General features: G+C 39.2%; 1 protein-coding gene across 5 annotated transcripts in view; it reads right to left on the minus strand.

The window, feature by feature from the left end:
* Nucleotides 1-5043: 5043 nt before the first annotated feature.
* The window catches only part of ANKIB1 (ankyrin repeat and IBR domain containing 1), a 159738-nt gene continuing 145117 nt past the window's right edge, over nucleotides 5044-19664 (minus strand). For 4 of the 5 annotated variants that reach the window (XM_010839797.1, XM_010839795.1, XM_010839798.1 and 1 more), the window contains exons 13-20: nucleotides 19105-19191; nucleotides 18954-19020; nucleotides 17187-17332; nucleotides 16022-16200; nucleotides 15165-15216; nucleotides 9650-9764; nucleotides 8582-8715; nucleotides 5044-8224 (exon numbers count right to left, since the gene is read on the minus strand). In XM_010839797.1, the coding sequence (XP_010838099.1) occupies nucleotides 7484-8224; nucleotides 8582-8715; nucleotides 9650-9764; nucleotides 15165-15216; nucleotides 16022-16200; nucleotides 17187-17332; nucleotides 18954-19020; nucleotides 19105-19191 (1521 nt within the window). In that variant the 3' untranslated portion in view covers nucleotides 5044-7483. The remainder of the gene's footprint in view (nucleotides 8225-8581; nucleotides 8716-9649; nucleotides 9765-15164; nucleotides 15217-16021; nucleotides 16201-17186; nucleotides 17333-18953; nucleotides 19021-19104; nucleotides 19192-19664) is intronic. The other variant, XM_010839796.1, reaches the window with a different exon arrangement.

The raw sequence follows: 19664 nt of genomic DNA on the forward strand, positions 1-19664 counted from the left end.
TTGCAAGGCCTGTTGGGTCCATGTTGGTTGCCAGGCAACCCACCCCAAAGTGGACATGTCACATCAGTGACATCAGTGACTCCCAAGGCCTGCAGGGGTCAGGCATTCAGTTTCAAGAAGAGCCTAGGAGCCAACTGGAGTACTGGGTGGCTGTGTCAGGCAGGCTGCAATGTTACGCTGGGAAATGGCTTGAGTACTTGGGCTGCTACCAAGTCTTTAACAAAAGGAGTGATTTCACTTTCTCTTGCTGGACTTCTTTATTGTTTCATCTGGACCACAGGAGAGGGGACAAAGAAGCAGAATCGGAAGGGACGCAGGCCCCATTCTCACCTTGATGCATGTTCAGTTCAGTCACTCAGTTGTGTCCGACTCTGTGACCCAAACCCATGTCCATCAAGTCGGTGATGCCATCCAGCTATCTCATCCCCTGTCGCCCCCTTCTCCTCCTGCTCCCAATCCCTCCCAGCATCAGGGTCTTTTCAAATGAGTCAACTCTTCACATGAGGTGGCCAGAATATTGGAGTTTCAGCTTCAACATCAGTCCTTCCAATGAACACCCAGGACTGATCTCCTTTAGGATAGACTGGTTGGATCTCCTTGCAGTCCATGGGACTCTTAAGAGTCTTCTCCAACACCATAGTTCAAAACCACCAATTCTTTGATGCTCAGCTTTCTTCACAGTCCAACTCTCACATCCATACATTACCACTGGAAAAACCATAGCCTTGACTAGACAGGCTTGAATGAGCTTTAAGCCAACTTTTTCACTCTCCTCTTTCACTTTCAACAAGAGACTTTTTAGTTCTTCTTCACTTTCTGTCATCTGCATATCTGAGGCTATTGATATTTCTCCCGGCAATCTTGATTCCAGCTTGTGTTTCTTCCAGCCCAGCGTTTCTCATTATGTACTGTGCATATAAGTTAAATACGCGGGGTGATAATATACAGCCTTGATGTATTCCTTTTCCTATTTGGAACCAGCCTGTTGTTCCATGTCCAGTTCTAACTGTTGCTTCCTGACCTGCATACAGGTTTCTCAAGAGGCAGGTCAGATGGAATGGTATTCCCATCTCTTTCAGAATTTTCCACAGTTTATTGTGATCCACACAGGCAAAGGCTTTGGCATAGTCAATAAAGCAGAAATACATGTTTTTCTGGAACTCTCTTGCTTTTTCGATAATCCAGCAGATGTTGGCAATTTGATCTCTGGTTCCTCTGCCTTTTCTAAAACCAGCTTGAACATCAGGAAGTTCACGGTTCACGTATTGCTGAAGCCTGGCTTGGAGAATTTTGAGCATTACTTTACTAGCGTGTGAGATGAGTGCAATTGTGCAGTAGTTTGAGCATTCTTTGGCATTGCCTTTAGGATTGGAATGAAAACTGACCTTTTCCAGTCCTGTGGCCACTGCTGCGTTTTCCAAATTTGCTGGCATATTGAGTGCAGCACTTTCACAGCATCATCTTTTAGGATTTGAAATAGCTCAACTGGAATTCCATCACCTCCACTAGCTTTGTTCGTAGTGATGCCTTCTAAGGCCCACTTGACTTCGCATTCCAGGATGTCTGGCTGTAGGTGAGTGATCACACCATCATGATTATCTGGGTCGTGAAGATCTTTTTTCCACAGTTCTTCTGTGAACTGAAGCAGGGCAAAGGCTAGTAGAGTTCTGCCAAGAGAATGTGCTGGTCACAGCAAACACCCTCTTCCAACAATACAAGAGAAGACTCTACACATGGACAGCACCAGATGGTCAACACCGAAATCAGACTGACGCATGTAGCAGTTCCTAGGTAAGAACAGCCCCACTGACACTTATCAGACAGGGACCTGTGGGCACATAACATGTCAATTCCATTAGACCTTCAGAGCTGGGAGCAGCGTGACTTTCAATCAGCCAAAGAGCTCCACTACAAGGGAAGCCTCCCTTCTCCACTAAGGAGAAATTCCCTTTTCCGAGCTGAAGAGTCTAAACTGTGTGAGTCAGGAGCTATAAACAAAAGGTGGTAAATGGATGCCACATCACCTTGTCCCTTAGCTGAGAGGGTAAGGAAGCCAGGGGTGGGGGAGGTAGGCTGCTGGGTGGGAAACTTAATTGTTCTGGTCTTTTCCCCCTACCCCCACCCCTTGCTCCCTGCCAGTGCCTGAAGACCAGCAAAACTCTCTCCTATGGCAGTGGTGATGCCTGCCCGTATCAGAGGAAACTACAGTCCAGGGGCTTCTTTCTTCTTCACGTGCGCCTCTGTGCTCAGCCTGTAGTCCTTGGCACCTTCTGTCCCTCACAGGCACTGCTGGCCCTTTGTCATGAAAGCATTCCTTCTTGTCTGCATGCCAGAGTTGGCAACAATCAAGGCATATTCGGACAGTTTGTTTCAACCCTATTTTTACCATTCAGCCTGTAAACATTAACTCAACTCCTGTTCAGTAAAAGCTAGGCCAGTGGGGACACTTGTCCTCCCCCCATCTTTAATCCATCTTGACTGACAGCACTGACTACCAGACTGATTCCAGGGAATCTAATATTCCCAAACCTGGCCCAATGGTTCACCTTCCAGAAAAGTGTCTGTCAGCATTCCAAACCTTGCTGCTGAAACCATCTGAGGTTTGACTTTATCCAGTAAGTTAGCCTGTCAGTTTTGTGAATGCTGACGGAAGACACAGGATCCTTGATCAGAGGCGTGTGCAGCATGCAGAGTGAGTGTCTGCATATTTATGTCAGTTTTCCAGGTCCCCAGTTCCCACAGGCAACACCGCAGGCCTGGATGAACGCCAAGCACGCAGCGGTCTGTGTCACAGCTGAGGAAGAGAGAGCAAGGAATCCAACACTTTTACAGCAAACCTGCTTCTTGTCCCCAGGCTTACGAGAGATATAAGTGCTGAGAAGTGGCTCAGGCAAACCCCTCGTCAGTTCTCGTAGTCTTGGCACACTCAGCAAGATGTGTAGGCACTTCAGAGGCCCAGGAGAACTGGACTGTCTCATCCCATAACTAACATTTTCTGTATTGTTTACTCCTCATGAATCTTTCTCCCAGCTTGTCTGTAAACTGATGCCTTGTCAAGGCTAGGCTGGCTCAGAGATGATATCTATATCCTGACTAGGAATATTTTCAAGTTACAGTTTTAAAGACTGAATAAGAGTAATTTCTTCTTAAGTTTGGCCACCACTCAGTTGGTTTAGAGAAGGAAATGGCAACCCACTCCAGTATTCTTGCCTGGAGATTTCAGTGGACAGAGGAGTCTGGTGGGCTGCTGTCCACGGGGTCGCACAGAGTTGGACACAATTGAAGCGACTTAGCATGCATGCATGCATTGGAGAAGGAAATGGCAACCAACTCCAGTATTCTTGCCTGGAGAATCCCAGGGACAAGGGAGCCTGGTGGGCTGCCACCTATGGGGTTGCACAGAGTCGGACATGACTGAATCGACTTAGCAGCAGCAGCAGTGTGTCAGCCACTTGTCATTCCTAAGTACAACAGAGAGCTAAATTTAGGAAACTCTTCTGGTCCATCTTTCTTTAAGCATGACTAGACCCAGTTCTTAGAAGAATGATCACATAATAATCTAGAAAGACCTGCTTCTGCTAAGTCGCTTCAGTTGTGTCTGACTCTGTGCGACCCCATAGACGGCAGCCCACCAGGCTCCCCCATCCCTGGGATTCTCCAGGCAAGAACACTGGAGTGGGTTGCCATTTCCTTCTCCGATGCATGAAAGTGAAAAGTCAAAGTGAAGTCGCTCGGTCGTGTCCGACTCTTAGCGACCCCATGGGCTGCAGCCCGCCAGGCTCCTCCTTCCGTGGGATTTTCCAGGCAAGAGTACTGGAGTGGGATGCCATTGCCTACTCACATCTTTCCAGAAAGAAATCTACTGGAGAGAAGGGGATAATGACTGACAAGGCAGTAACATACTGTTGCTAGGTGATGACCTTGTAATTACAACCACAACCCAGGGCTGAGATACAACTACTACTCAGCCCCAGAGCCAAGCACATGAATACTTTTCTCCTATGGAGTTTAATTTCAGCCTGAAAAAGGAAAAAACCCAAATTGGTATTATCATGTGATATTTAGATTCTAAAATTTTACTCTTTAGTAATTTACTAACTGTAACTTTTAAAATTATCACCAAATTTCAGTAAGTCTGAGACTGCAATTTCATAACAGGTAAGCCACAGTACGTGCTATGTCACTTCAGTTGAGTCCGACTCTTTGTGACTCTATGCGCTGATTGTAGCCCACGAGGCTCCTCTGTCCATAAGATTCTCCAGGCAAGAATACTGGAGTGGGTTGCCATTTCCTCCTCCAGGGCATCTTCCCGACCCAGGGATCTAATCCGTGTCTCATGCACTGGCGTGGGGCTTCTTTACCACTGAGCCACCAGATTTTAATTTCATTAAGGTCAGCAACATGATCCAAGGACTAAAAAGGGAACAGAAATGAGATCAGTGGCTGTAATAAACAACATTTAAAGAGTAATTCTGCATACTGACACTGGAGTTAAGCTTGGGATCCACAAACTGACAGGCGCAAATAAAACGACGACTCTCAGAGGTTACCATGGGCACATGTTGTGAAGCGTCAGCTGGGGGTCTGGGACTTGTGCCTGAGCACTGAAGTTCAGATGCTGGGGGCTGCTGTAATTATTTAAACGGGAAAGAACAATTAAATGATTGAGAAGCAGGCATTTCTATTCATATGGCATAAAAAAATTTTCCTATCCTAAGCAATTTCACAAACTATCTTAAAATTCTTTTTCTATGTTTCTATTAGAGACTTCAAGGAAAAACCGTAAGTTTTCTTCTGAAAGTTACAGTGATTAAAAATAATGAGTGCTGAAGTCACAACGTTTTAACACATTATCATGCAACGTTTTAGGCTTATCTCTGGGGTATAACATGCTCAGTAAGCAGGCTAGTATAGAAAATATTAGGAACTAATCTATTACATATAAGAACCAAATTAACCCCATCGTATTAGAGGGAATTTAATGTGAAGAAGATTAGCTTCCTGACTTGGTTAAACAAAGTCTATAATGAGACAAAAGTGAAGTAGTTTAAGTAATAAATGTTTAATCAAAGAATTTTACATATTATTAACAGCATTCATTTGGCCAAACATCTACACGTTTGTAGAATCCTATTGTATATAAAGTGGGAATGTATCAAGTATAGACTATGAAAGTGCAAATAACAAGTCAAGGTTAGAGTAATTTTTTCTTACATTATAAAATTAACTTGTTTACAAAATAGGCTTTGCCAAACTTTATTTCTGAATCGTAAAGTCAGTGACTGTGTTTTTAAAATATGTACCAAGGAAATACAAATTGGATACTGATCCTTTTCATGCTCAGGAGAGACCACAGAAACACAGGGAGCTGCACAAGAGTGTGAAACCAGAAGCCTCGACGACACTGCCAGCACGGCGCTGCTCCTTCTCCCGGCACCGCGGCTCTGCAGCCGCTTCAGTGTGACACAGACTCCTCCTACTGAAAAATTACAACTTGATCTAAAAACTGATGGGTGTTGATATTTTCAATCTAAATTAAATTTGTAAAAAAATCCTTTAATGGACTATTTCAGTTTCATATACAGTAATACACTGTAGATAAAGGTAATATTTTCCCCAACTAATTTTAATAGGGATTGATATCAATCAATGTTTCTGATAGCTGGGGAAATAAAAACCAATGTGGACTTCCGATATCCATGGCACAGGAGCAATTCCCACACAGTTTATCCTAAGGGAAGAGGGGAATATTAAATACTCTAATACAATGTCTGAGCCATACGATTTGAAGTACAAGGAAATTTCAAAAGCAGGGTTTGGGACAAAAAGTAATCAAAAATTGTTAATTTCAGCTCATGTGGATATTAATACTAACATAACCTTTCACCCATCCCAGGACTTGCCTGTACAAACTTGGTACTGGAATTTTGGTATCTGTAGATTTCTGATAAGAATCTGGCAAAACATTAAATAGAGTGTTGCATATCTATTTTGCTTATGTTATGCTAGTTTTCGTAATATGTAAGTAAAACAGCGATTCCAACAGTTTATTCTAGTTTTAATTACACACTGTACCACTGTATCTTAATTACAACTAAGACCAGCATTTTCTTCACAGTTAAGACACTGGTAACTAGGAAGTTGATTTTTTCCAACACTAAACAGTAATCACACAGCAAATGAGTATTGTGCAATAGAACAAACACGTCAGCATTTGCGATTTAGTCAAACAAACCGATTGAACATTTAGTTGTTATATTTACTGTAAAGGCAAGGCCATGGGTGGTTTTATGGAGGTCTTTGCAATTCATACAGCATAGTTACTTCAGAAGAGACATTGAAGTTGGAATTACTTACTTGACTGGCAACTACCCATTGAGGTGAGGCAAAGGCACGGTAACATGTTGCGCAGGATGCTTTACTGAGTTTTTTTTTTTTTTTTTTAAATAATTGTGGGATTTACTATAACTCATGAAAACTCCACTTTTTTTTTTTTTCTATTTTATAAAACACTTACCATTAAAAGTAATTGCACCCATTAGTAATTAGAATGCACTGTAAAATTGTGAAAACAAAGAACTATGATTGCACTTCCAATAAAGTGTCTCTTAAAATACAGCACCGCTGTTGCTAATCAACTGTATTTTAATATTAAAATAAACTGTTTTGAACAGCAGCATTAGATTTAGTTAACTTAAGCTACAGGCTACATTTATTTAAATGCAGTCTCCATGGCAACAAAAGCCCACTAAATTCTGCAACATCACTGCTACCAAGTGGCACCTGTTACTTCCAGGAAGGCTGAGACTGCTTGGAAGCCCTCCAGGACACGGCACACCTGCACGCCTTGTCAGCGCACGAGTCAGAGTTTGGCACGAGTGGACTGTAAATAGACATGAAAAGAGATCTCCGATTCATGTGAAATTAAAATCAATTACACTGTGGTAGACGCAGCGCTAAAGAGAAGCCTTGGCTACCTCAATTCACACCGCTCAGACAAAAAGGAAGAAGGAAAGTTACAGAAGAGCACAGAGAGATGGAGGAATGAAATATTAGGTCTGTCCAAAATAACTTCTGAAATGAAGAAAACTTTCAGTTTTTTTTTTTTTAAAGGAAAAACCACCCAAGGATTAGAAAGTAAGCCTTTCATTTAATGTTCAATTTAAGTACTGCTGATCTAAACAGAGGACTGCATTTTCTTCGAATGTGGAATCTAAGCTATTTATTCCATTTGTGTTAATCTCTCCAGCTCTTCTGTTTGTCAGCATAAAGGGGAAAAGCTATCCAATTAAATATAGAAGAAATTCCCTGTCAGGTTAAAATCAGAAATGAAGCTATACCATTCAAGGGAACTCCTTCACATTTAATCCTAATGTCAGTGGTTTATAATTAGTTGGAATTAAGTGGATCAAGTCTCTGTAAAGCATACTCCACTAGCATACCATCTGTACCTGCAAGTCACTAGAGCCCCGAGATGTGCAGTTCATACTAAGTGTACTTGTTCAGGCCAGTCACTTGAGGTCTGAGGTGTCTGACTTGAAACATCGGAACCATCCCCCTTGCTGGCGGCCTCATTACCACTGTCGCCAGCTTGAGATGCTGCTTCCCCAGCCAGAATATTTCCCTCCAAAGCATTTTCTTCTCCTCTTTGGGTTCCTCTACCTTCACTGATCGCAGCATCTCCAAACACTGAATCTTCTGGAGGCATCAGTTCCACATCCCTCACACCTTCTGACTCGTCTTTGACACAGGGGAGCTGAGAATCTGCACTGACTTCTGTAGCTGCTGGAGGAATCAGAGCAATACTTTGAGGGTTCATGTCATGAAACCAAGCCATGATATTGCCAAGAAGATTATCATTGATGTTGGCGTCCTGGCTGGCTGAGTCAGGGTCACTGGATGAGGGGAAGAATTCACTTCTTGCCTCACTGGGAGGGTGGGAACTCAGGGTGTCAGTTGAAAATGGGTCTCTTTCTGCTCCTAGTCTCATGAGGCTGTCACCAAGTTCCAATAGCTCAGAGCTGCTCAATGCAGCTCGAGGGCTATCTGTGTTCCTGGGGACGGAGTCCAGTCTGGAAGGTAAAGAGGTGCCTATTGCCCCTAAGGATGCTTCATTACTGAGAAAGTCTGTACTTTCTTCATCGATGGCCAGCCCAGATTCTTGCAGAGATAATTGTATTGCAAGAAGTATATTGGGATCGTCTTCATCCAAGGAACTCAGAGCCTGAGGCAAAAGAAAGTAAAATTACTTCAAAATTTAAAAGGAAAAATGATTGAACCCAGTGAGGTCTGCCACTGTTCTTTTACCAAACAGATGATTAATAGTACCTCTATTTATACAGAAGAACTTTTTGACCTACTAGAATCTTATTTTAATTTTCTCCTTGCCCATGCTAAAGAGAAAATAAATTACTTAAGTGTAAATCTGAAATAGAAAAATCTTTCCCTGTAGTATAGCTCTGAAGCAAAGATTGTAGAAGGGAAGGGAGAAAAAGGAGAGCAACAGAAGTAAAAATAGGAAGCCAGGCTCAAGGGAGAAAGAGCAAAAGGCAGGGGCAACGAAGTTGCCCAGAAAGGCTACCTGAAGAGAGTCCTGGTTCTCGGAGCGACTGGCGGGTGTGTAGTCACGCAGGGAGGAGGTGTGCAGCGCACTCATAGATGCAGAACTTACCACGGAGGTGCCTGGCCTGCGGCCACCGCCACCTTCTGGGAGATCTGTGTCAAAGCAAGCAGTGCCAGAGAGTTTAGTCACATCAGGCCTCGTACATCTTTTTAACTAAATCAATGACTTCTCTTTGAGTGCTGGTGAAAACCCGGGGCCACAAGTTCACTTCATCTTTCAGAGATTTTTCATCCATAATGTCTCACCACAAGCAACAATATATATCTAACACAATTATTTCAAATCCATGATCAGGCTTTACAACTTTATTTAGATTATACATCGTTCTATTCATAAAGGCAAGTGCTACCAAGTGTTTGTTTTTTTCCCCTTAGGCAACAAGAAAGGTGTTTTAGTTTTCAGAGTTCTTAAAACTAAAGAATTTGCAAGTTACAATAGCCCCCAAAGCTAATCTTTAACCCTGTCGATCCTGATATATTAAAGATGAGCTGCTGACACTGCTGTAGTTGGAAGATTTTCAATTAACAATTTAATATTTAAAGGATGATAAATTATCTTCACTACTAGGAATTTTAAAAATGTTGATAGGAAAACTGAGGTTAGGAGAAAAATATTTCAGGAATACACTAAGAGTAACCAACAGCTACAATCTATCAAGTGCTCGCTGGGTGCTATTCGTATTTAAGGGTTTTACAGACACTGCCTCATTTAACGCTCACAACAAGCCCACAAAGCGACACTACTGCTGTTGCTTCTTTAGAAGGAGGAGACCAAAGCTTGGAGAGGTTGGGGGACTAAAGCTTCACAGTGACATGCAGCAGAGCTGGAGGCATGAGCTCAGGTCTGTCTGACTCCCCAGTCCATGTTTTTAATCGCCCTGGTTTTCTGCATCCTGTGACATTAGAAGCACCTGCATGCTGACTGTATACCTAAATTACAAATTCTTTCACAACATTTAGATTCGCCACTTTTCGAAGACATGCAAGAGAACTAAGAGATTACAACAAACCCAATGCAAGGACTCACCTAAAGTGCTTTCACTTGGCTCGTCGGGGTCTGGAGGGTTACTCAGCAGACTGTGCACGTCTCCTCGCCGGCGCTGTTGTCTGTGCCTCCTCCGATACTGAAATTCAGCATATTCCTGCATAAACCACAGGTTATAAAACACGGGAGAGCATGCACATTTTAAAATGCAAATAAAACCAACCATACACTTTTTTTCCAGGAAAAAAATGTGTGATTTTATACACAGATTATAAAATCACTTGGCTTTAGAAAAAGAAACTTCAGGTTTTGCCATGCCAAGGAAAACAGAAAAGGTAAAATGGAAAAGAAAAATTTTACATAGCCACTGTAACTGTCTGAATAAATTCGGAATACTTGCAAGCTCCAATGCTAGATCATAACTGAGCCTCATTTCATATGCCTGGATCTTGTTATTTAAAGTTATAACTAATATCAGAAAGATTTTACTGATATGAGTTAGGCCCTCTCTGGAGGTCTGGTTTTTTAAAAAGGACTGTGATATATGCAACAGGAAAAAAAAAAAAAAAGGAAAAACAAAAGCACACACAGTTAAGTACTTGTTAAGATTGATGGATCTGGTATTCTTTGGGACTACTACAAACCATATTCACTGCAAAAAAGAATATGAGGTTACCTTTAAAATAAGGTACTACTTGGCTTCCTTCCTGTGTTAGTTCATATGTAGGGTGATGCCTGGGCTGTAGCCCAGGCAAGGCAAAGTGTTTTCAATTTAGCATATGGGAAGACACAGAAGTGGGCAAATGTCCCCGAGCCTATTTCACATTTGTGATAACAGTTTTAAGTGGGTTTGCTATCACTGGAGGCAGAACCTGGGACTATCTGCTATCATCTGGGTACACATGTCGTTTTCCAGATTTTAGTGACAGACAGACCAGTGTACATGATACCAGCATGTGTGTGTTAGTCGCTCAGTCGTGCCCAACTCTGTGTATTCTCATGGACTGCAGTCCACCAGGCTCCTCTATCCATGGGATTTTCTAGGCAAGGACACTGGAGTGGTTTGCCATTTTCTTCTCCAGGGGATCTTCCTGACCCAGGGATTGAACCCGGGTCTCTTGCACTGCAAGCAGACTCTTTACTGACTGAGCTACCAGAGAAGCCCTGATACCAGCACAAAAAGGCTAATTTTGAGAATCATTGTAGAATCTTTGAGTGATACACACTAAAATATGATTTTAGTTTATGATTTGTGATTATCTAGTTACTATGATTATCTAGTTACTCTAGAATATTCAATATGATTATATTGTGAAAGTAACAGAAATAGATGAGAATAAGTTTTACAATCCCAGTAAAACTTTCACATCGTATGACTCGTATGATTCTCCTTTATCTATGTAAGTAGCTGGACTCTAATTAAAGAATGGAAGGCAACCTATCAGGTTGGAAATAAATGAACATAAGATACTACAAGTGTCCAGAGAGATTAACCAGGTTCTTTAAAATTTACTGCTGAGCTGAGGCACTGTTTCCTTTTTTCCTGGAGGCTGGTGATCTAAAACTGGATGACTGTGTCGTCATGGTTCACAGGACCACCAAGTACTACCACATTTCTCAGACAAAGATGGCAACAAAATATTATGCCAGTTTGAGACTTATCTTTGTGACCCACACAGTTAAAGGCTTTGGCATAGTCAATAAAGCAGAAATAGATGTTTTTCTGGAACTCTCTTGTTTTTTCGATGATCCAGCAGATGTTGGCAATTTGATCCCTGGTTCCTCTTCCTTTGATGCCAAAGCCTTTGACTGTGTGGATCACAATAAACTGTGTAAAATTCTTCAAGAGATGGGAATACCAGACCACCTGACCTGCCTTCTTGAGAAACCTGTACGCAGGTCAGGAAGCAACAGTTAGAACTGGACATGGAACAACAGACTGGTTCCAAATAGGAAAAGGAGTATGTCAAGGCTGCATATTGTCACCCCGCTTATTTAACTTATATGCAGAGTACATCATGAGAAACGCTGGGCTGGAAGAAGCACAGGTGGAATCAAGATTGCCTGGAGAAATATCAATAACCTCAGATATGCAGATGACACCACCTTTATGGCAGAAAGTGAAGAAGAACTAAAGAGCCTGTTGATGAAAGTGAAAGAGGAAAGCAAAAAAGTTAGCTTAAAGCTCAACATTCAGAAAACTAAGATCATGGCATCCGGTTCCATCACTTCATGGCAAATAGATAGGGAAACAGTAGCTGACTTTATTTTTTGGGGCTCCAAAATCACTGCAGATGGTGACTGCAGCCATGAAATTAAAAGATGCTTACTCCTTGGAAGGAAAGTTATGACCAACCTAGACAGCATATTAAGAAGCAGACATTACTTTGCCAACAAAGGTCTGTCTAGTCAAGGCTATGGTTTTTCCAGTGGTCATGTATGGATGTGAGAGATGGACTATAAAGAAAGCTGAGCGCCAAAGAATTGATGCTTTAGAACTGTGGTGTTGGAGAAGACTCTTGAAGAGTCCCTTGGACTGCAAGGAGATCCAACCAGTCCATCCTAAAGGAGATCAGTCCTGGGTGTTCTCTGGAAGGACTGATGTTGAAGCTGAAACTCTAGTACTTTGGTCACCTGATGTGAAGAGCTGACTCGTTTGAAAAGACCCTGATGTTGGGAAAGACTGAGGGCAGGAGGAGAAGAGGATGACAGAGAATGAGATGGTTGGATGGCATCACTGACTCAACGGACATGAATTTGGGTAAACTCCGGGAGTTGGTGATGGACAGGGAGGCCTGGCGTGCTGCGGTTCATGGGGTCACAAAGAGTCGGACATGACTGAGCGACTGAACGGAACTTGAGATTTATCTTTAGGAAGAATCTGTTTACTTTGTACACTTGGTGATGGTACAAAGTTACTCAGAATTAAATAAACTATTTTATAGAATATATGTATTTCCATTGAAGAAAACTAAATAGTTGAAAAACAACGGTAAAAGAAACTTGTTATAATTATTCTGATAAAAAAAAATCAAATGGCATTCTCTCACCATGTGATAGACTTTTAAAAAATTGTTTTCATAAAAGTAAACTCGTCTGAAAACTTCCATGGATTCCTAAGATCTCCAAGTAAGCATATGAAAGGCTTTAGTCAGAATACTCCAATAGGTTTGAGAGTGTTATGGCTACAGAGAAGAGTGAGAAGTTCTAGGATTTATAGGGGGAAAAGCTGCCAGGAGTTTTTTATTATTGTAAATAATAACAGCCACCGTTTATTGAACACCAGTTCTGTCAGTGACTAAAACAGATGCTTTAATCTTTCCAGAACTTCCATGGGGGTAGATATCAGGATCCATATTTGAAAGATGAGAAATGAAGGAAGGTACAGCCTAAGCCGACCTTAAGTTATAGGGTTAGACCTTGAATTCTGGTGTCCCTGAGACATCTTGATCACACTGTCTCCCCTGGGCTCCACTGCCTTTGTTGTTGTTTTAGTTGCTCATTTGTGTCCGACTCTGTGCGATCCTATGGACTGCTGCCTGCCAGGCTCCTCTGTCCATGGAATTCTCCAGGCCAGAATACTGGAGTGAGTTGCCATTTCCTTTTCCAGGGATCGAACCCATGTCTCATGGAGCACCTCCACTGGCAGACAGATTCTTTAACACTGAGCCACCAGGGAAGTCCCACAGCCCTTAAAGTGGCACAAAACAAATACTGATGCTTGTCAATGACTCATTCAATTTAGCTTAAAAAGATGTAATTAACCTTAACAAAAAATATAAATTCAACCTAAAAGTCTATTGAAGTTTGGTAACATTATTTTTTTCATAATCTACATAAAGGCAAAGAACTAATTTTCAAAGATATAATTTTGGTAGATACTTGATAATCACACACATGACAAATTTTAAAATTTCATGTGGCATGGTAATTCTTTGGATTTTCAATGTTTATACAAAAGCTTGGTGCTCAATGTGCCAAATACCTTAAAGAATAAAAAAGTTTAATTATTCGTAAGAATAAAATATTATTTATAATTTCACGTTTTTTCAATCCCTAGAGAACAAGAGCTCAATAATTTTATTTAGAAATATTCACACGTGAGATAAAAAGCTTCTCTATTTTTACTAAAATGAAATTGTGTCAATCATATTAGTAGGCTCTCAATATTCAAGGACAAATATTTTGAAATTCTTTAAGTTACTGCCATAGTCAGACGTCTCAAGATGATGCATACCTGATTGTGAATATATTTTTGCTCTATTGTGTTTCTACCTTGATACTGAAATCTTTGTACTCTGTTTTTGATAACTGAAGCTTATTTATTCCTCCTTTAAGGTGGAAATTTTCCAAACTATCCCCAAAGCTGAAATTATAACACAGAAAAATAAAGTATAGGTTCAAGTAAAGAAAAGGTTCATAATTTGTTCTACAATAGAAAATTCATTAATATATCAAAAATTCTTTAAAAATTTAAGTGACTTTAAAATTTTCATATCAGAGCTCTAAGCACAAATTTTTCCTCAAGTCAATGCTGTTTTGGATATATCTACCAATATCAAAAGGCCACAAGGTGATTGCAAGTATTCTCAGCAGCTGAAAAGAGAAAGTATCTAATTTAAATAAACCAGTCATTTATGAGTAATAATCAATTCCATTGTCTTTCAGTTGCAGATATTATATGGGCTATAAATGATAAAGGTTTCATAGTTTACAAGAATTAAGTTAAAAGGTTATATCAAAGTGTCGAATGGTGTACTGTTGTGTGAAGAACAAAGTAGAGAGAACTGCTAAAACCATTTAAAATCGACTCAACAGTGACAGTGGCAATTTAAATCTCAGAAAATAGCAATGTGTTTAAGATTTTCACTTTATCTTGTTTTTGTTGCTATTTGCAGTATTATGGACCTTCTTATTTTAAAGTGGGATATAAACAACAATGAAAACAAGAAGATTGTGAACATCTTAAAGAGAAGCAAAGAGCATATGATCAAAGCATTCTTTCTGCATAAAACATTAATGTTAAGCTTTCACCTAACTGACTATAAATCAATTCTAACAGGTTGTTTCAGTAACTTAAAAAAACAGATTTTGTATTTATGCTTTTTATAAATTCAGACTGAACTAATACATAAAATTCCTATTTCTGTTAAAGATATTTTCCAAAAATATACCCTAAGTTGGTCTCCCATAATTAAAATTCAGTAATTAAAAATTATAAGAGGGGGTATGCATTTAATAGTGTGATGATAATTAAATATCATAAGAAGGTAAATGTAGGCTCTGCTGAGGCACTGTTACAATAAAGGAAAGAAAAAACACTGTTTACAGCCTCAAAGGGATATTTAGAGAATAGAAAAAGTGAAAGGGAAAGTGAAGCTGCTCAGTTGTGTCTGACTCTTTGCAACCCCATGGACTTTAGCCTACCAGGTTCCTCCGTCCATGGGATTTTCCAGGCAAGAATAAACAAATGAGGGTGCAAATATAAGCAGGATTGCACTAAGGAAAATTATAACTGACCCAACCCAACCCAACCCAACCCCCACAAAACAATTACCTCAGGTGATGCAAATCCTAAATATTCCCAATCCCATGTTCCACCAGCAAAGCTACAAAGAAATCAGACACACCATTTGATTCTTATCAGTACAACAAAGTTCAAATAATCAGACCCTTGTCCTTTGAACACTACTTCTAACTCCTTTGCTTGGAACTTGCTTAACCAAAGACCAACTACTGAATATAATTAAAATAATTCTTTCAAATTCTATGTTGTTTTATGTTTATGTAAATGGTGGAAAATTAAAAATCACCATGCTATACCAGAGTATTTTTTATGATTGCTTCTGTTTTTAAGTGTTTATATAAAAATAAGGGTCCAAGGAATTTCTAATCCTTATAATTAGTACAAACAAGAAAATATGCTTCAATTTATGTCAGTATAAGTATCTGAAATAAAACAACCAAACTCAACTGTTCTTTAATGGATGAGTATGTGGATCAATTACAAAACTTTACTAACATCAGATTTCTAATTTCCTCACAACTTTTTACCAGAAAATACAAGTATGACGATAATAAGTTGGCAAGCCTTCCAAATTCTACATCATGTGTATGACTATCAAAATAACACATTAGAATACTTGAATTATGAGTTCATTGAAGTGTGAAATTTACCTACCTTAATTTAGTCTGAGAAAGTACACAATGACCAACAAAAAATAACAAGAAAAACAGAAACAGTACTGGGGAAAAAAAAAAAATCACCAAAAAGAAGTTAACATACTTTTATAAGCTATCGATATTTCAGGTATAAGTAACTTTCAGGAATATGAATCCCAGTTGGACAAAAAATACACTTGCTGCCTCTGTGGCTGGTGCTAGGGTGAGGTTCACAGTGTGTATCTTTTTTACCTGCGTCGTGGAGCTTCTGGTGAGTCTGCAGGAGCAACTCCCCGAGCCACGGACGCCAGGAACTCTTGCCTTTTCTGCTGTACAAGGCATGCTGCCTTGATGATCTTGTGGCGGGGTGTGCGAAGGTAAGGCCTATTGACTTTTTGGGCAAGGTCTTCAGTGACCATTTCTAGGTCTGTCTATGTTAAGAAAAAACAAACAAAAAAATTACAGGATAAATGGGTAAGTCAATAGCAAATTCAGTATCTATCTGGTTAAATCTAACTCTCTTTTGAAATCAGAAAGTAATCCAATTATCATAATAACTTCCAATTTAACAAGTTTCTACTTTGTAAATTTTAGGAAAACACCATTCATTCAACAGGCATTTATAGCAATGTAGTTGGTATGGATTACAAAGCAGTAGTGAGTACCGCAGCTGTATAAAAAAAGTTTATAAACTTGCCTGTGTGAAAAAGAACTAATAAAATTCAAAGCATTGTACATGCAAGTGAAGGCCACATGGCATAGACTTTATGTAAATACTGAAGGAAGGTGAGGCAAGGCAAAACCTTTGGGATCTGGGGTTACGTCTGGAAGACCTCATGGAGAATACGAATATCAAGCATCGAAAGAAATACAAGACATAAATTAGTAGAGGGGAGTTTAAATGGATGATAAAAACATCCGTAGCAAGAGGAGAAAGTTTGGTTACTCCAAAAAGAGAGGAATGTATAATATACTTGGCTGGCTATACTCATGTCAGTTGGCTTAATTAAATGTTTTATTTTTTAAAAGTACGCTAAGTTTTTCTTTCAGTTGCACTGTTAAAATGAACTGGCAAATACCAATGTTCTTGTCTAGTAAGTGATGCTGTTAGTTTCACTTTTGAAGATAAAATTCTATCAGGCCAGATTTCAACCTCAACCAGTTTAAATAAGTGCAGTGGGAAATGCTTCCCTAGCTCAGAGCTTACTTGAATCTACATAGTGACAAATTCAAACATAAAGAAAATTTCAGTTTATTACTGTAACTTTTGTTTTATTTAAAAAACATTCTAAAAATGGAAACAAAATTGTTAATTACACCCTAGTAAGATGAAACTTAGTTGTAAAGCGGTTGAGAAAGGAGAAAACCTGTTTTTCATCATAACTGCATTTAAGTTTAATAAAAAAAGATATCTTACTTGCATGAGTTCAAAAATTTCTTTCTTTGTGCTTTTAAGTTCTAAGAAAAATCCATATGGATAAGAACACTTAAGAATGCGTCGAGTTTTTAAGAGCACATGAACTGCATCTTCAATGAAAGTGGTATCTGGACAGGCTCCTTCAGCTATAAAGTAAACCAGGCATGGTAAAAAAATTTCTTTGTAAATATGCTGTTATAAAATTAAACAACTAAGTTTTCTCCAAGAAGAAACTGAAGAAGCTATATCATAATATTTACTTGAATCAGACTAAAAACCTATGTAAAACTCATACATTTTGCATTTATGTGACCTGCATACATTTATAAATGGAACACACCCCTGCAGTATCCCAGGAATGCAGTCCTAAAGGAAAGCATACAGTGATTCTGGATTCTGTTCTCACCCTGTTTGTAAACAAATCTAGCTTTAAGTTCTAGGTTTTACTAAGTTTCTCAGGTTGTCCCTAGCAGAATTTAGAACAAATGCCTTGCTAAGTTCTTAAAAAAAAAAAAAAGAGTCTAATTATAAATTATGCTTCTGCAAAAATGATACTGTAAGGTAAAAGATATAACATTGTGGGGGAACAACTGGGTAGTGAACGCTATTAGCAGTAAATGAACACTTCAGGGAGAGAGAGAGCAGAAGAAGGGAAGAGTAGCTTCATTTCTTCCTTTCTGAATCTTCTTTTGATTCTTTCTTATAGCTTACTATGCTGGCTAGAACCTCCAAAAAGTTGAACAGAAGCAGCAATTCAAATCTACAAGTATTTATTTTATATTTACATGTTTTGGGCACTGTTCTAAGTATTAGGGACACATCGGTGACAGAACATACTGTAGAATCCGTGAGGATTTTTTCTTTCAATTTTTACTGTGGACAGTTAACACTTCAAGAGTTTACTACTGGCTTGATATAGTTATGTCATTACTATGGTCTAAGAACTAGTAATTAACACGGAGATTAAGCTGCTATTAATGCTTTTTGTCCCATTCTAAGCTATTTAGCTTACAGTTATTGTTTTAGTAAGGAAGTTATTCTCATGAAAAGGCTGTTAGTACTCACTACTTTTATAAAATGGACCAAAAAAACATAAAGATGATTGATTGCATTTTAGGCTTAAAACCTTTTATATATAAGCTATAATTTAAAAAATATGACTTTTTAAAACAAACATGCCAGAACCTGTATGCTGTATAGTCACTGTGAGGTATTTGTTATATTCTAATTATGTAACTAGTGTTCAATCCGTTTTTAGGAATGTTCTTTCTGAACTTCCATTTTAGGGACCGTAAGTAAGCGCTCATGCCTTTGCTTTTTGACTCCAATGTCCATTATTTACCAATGAGATGATTTTCTCCCAAACCTGTACTTGACTTCCATTCCATAAGGCACTCTGCTAAATTTCTCAAGAATCTTTGGGAGTTAGTCATACAACTGGACAGCCTGTGAATCCTGCTCTGTTGACTAGGTCAGGGATGCCTTTTCAGTCCATATACTTTTGCCCACATTGCAGAGCATCAACAATGGTGCAGAGTAAGCAAAACCATGATGTGTGCTGAGGAGAAGGTGAGGTAAGCCAGGTGGAAAACCTAATCAGAGGCCTCAAATGCTAAATTGCACTCTGGACTTCAAAGAACTCCAAACTACCAAATGAGCTAATGGAGATAATATATTCCTTTAAGGGTCTTAATCTCCTACCAAAGAAGTGACTTAAGCATGACAGATATTTTATATTAACTATCATATATATCACTTATAACTTACTTTCTTTGAGAGCTCTACTCAATTGCTCCATCTTTTCTTTGGCTGTTTTAAGAAGGCGTTGTTCTAACTAAAGAAATAGAAATAAACATATCATTTTCTTTCTTACTCACAACAGTATTATACAGTACATCTGAAATGATATAGGACATACCTGATAGCTATGTTCATGATTTTTAAATCTTGTATAATAGTGCATGAATCTGTCAAGTTCCTGAAATCGCTTGTGTTTTTTTTCAGCCTAAGAAACAGAAGTCCAAATGACTTTTATAATATAAACAAAAGTACTAGCTATTAAAATTTGGCTTTTTTTGACCACACAAAAAATTTTTATTAGTAAAAGATAGTAATGCATACAAATTTGTTGCTTGCTTTGTTGAGAAAATAATAACCAATACATTTTAAACGCTTTCCAGGATAAAGTCTTGCATTTGTATTTTCTGTGACAAACCACTGAATCCACTATTCCCAGAGTGTGAGGTAAATATGTCTCTCAAGCCCTATGGTCATCAAATCTTCAATGTTTTATTATATTGTTTATTGCTATGGACAGAAACGTGTCTCCCATCAAATTCATATGTTGAATGTCTAACCCCCAACGTGACTATATTTGGAAACAGGCCCTGTGGTATCACCCTGTGAGGTGATAAAGGTGGAACAAGGTCATGAGGGTGGAGATCTAATCCAACAGAGCTGGTGCTCTTACAAGAAGAG

This window comes from Bison bison, unplaced genomic scaffold (genome assembly GCF_000754665.1).
Source record: "Bison bison bison isolate TAMUID 2011002044 unplaced genomic scaffold, Bison_UMD1.0 scf7180017864134, whole genome shotgun sequence".
Lineage (NCBI taxonomy): Eukaryota > Metazoa > Chordata > Mammalia > Artiodactyla > Bovidae > Bison > Bison bison.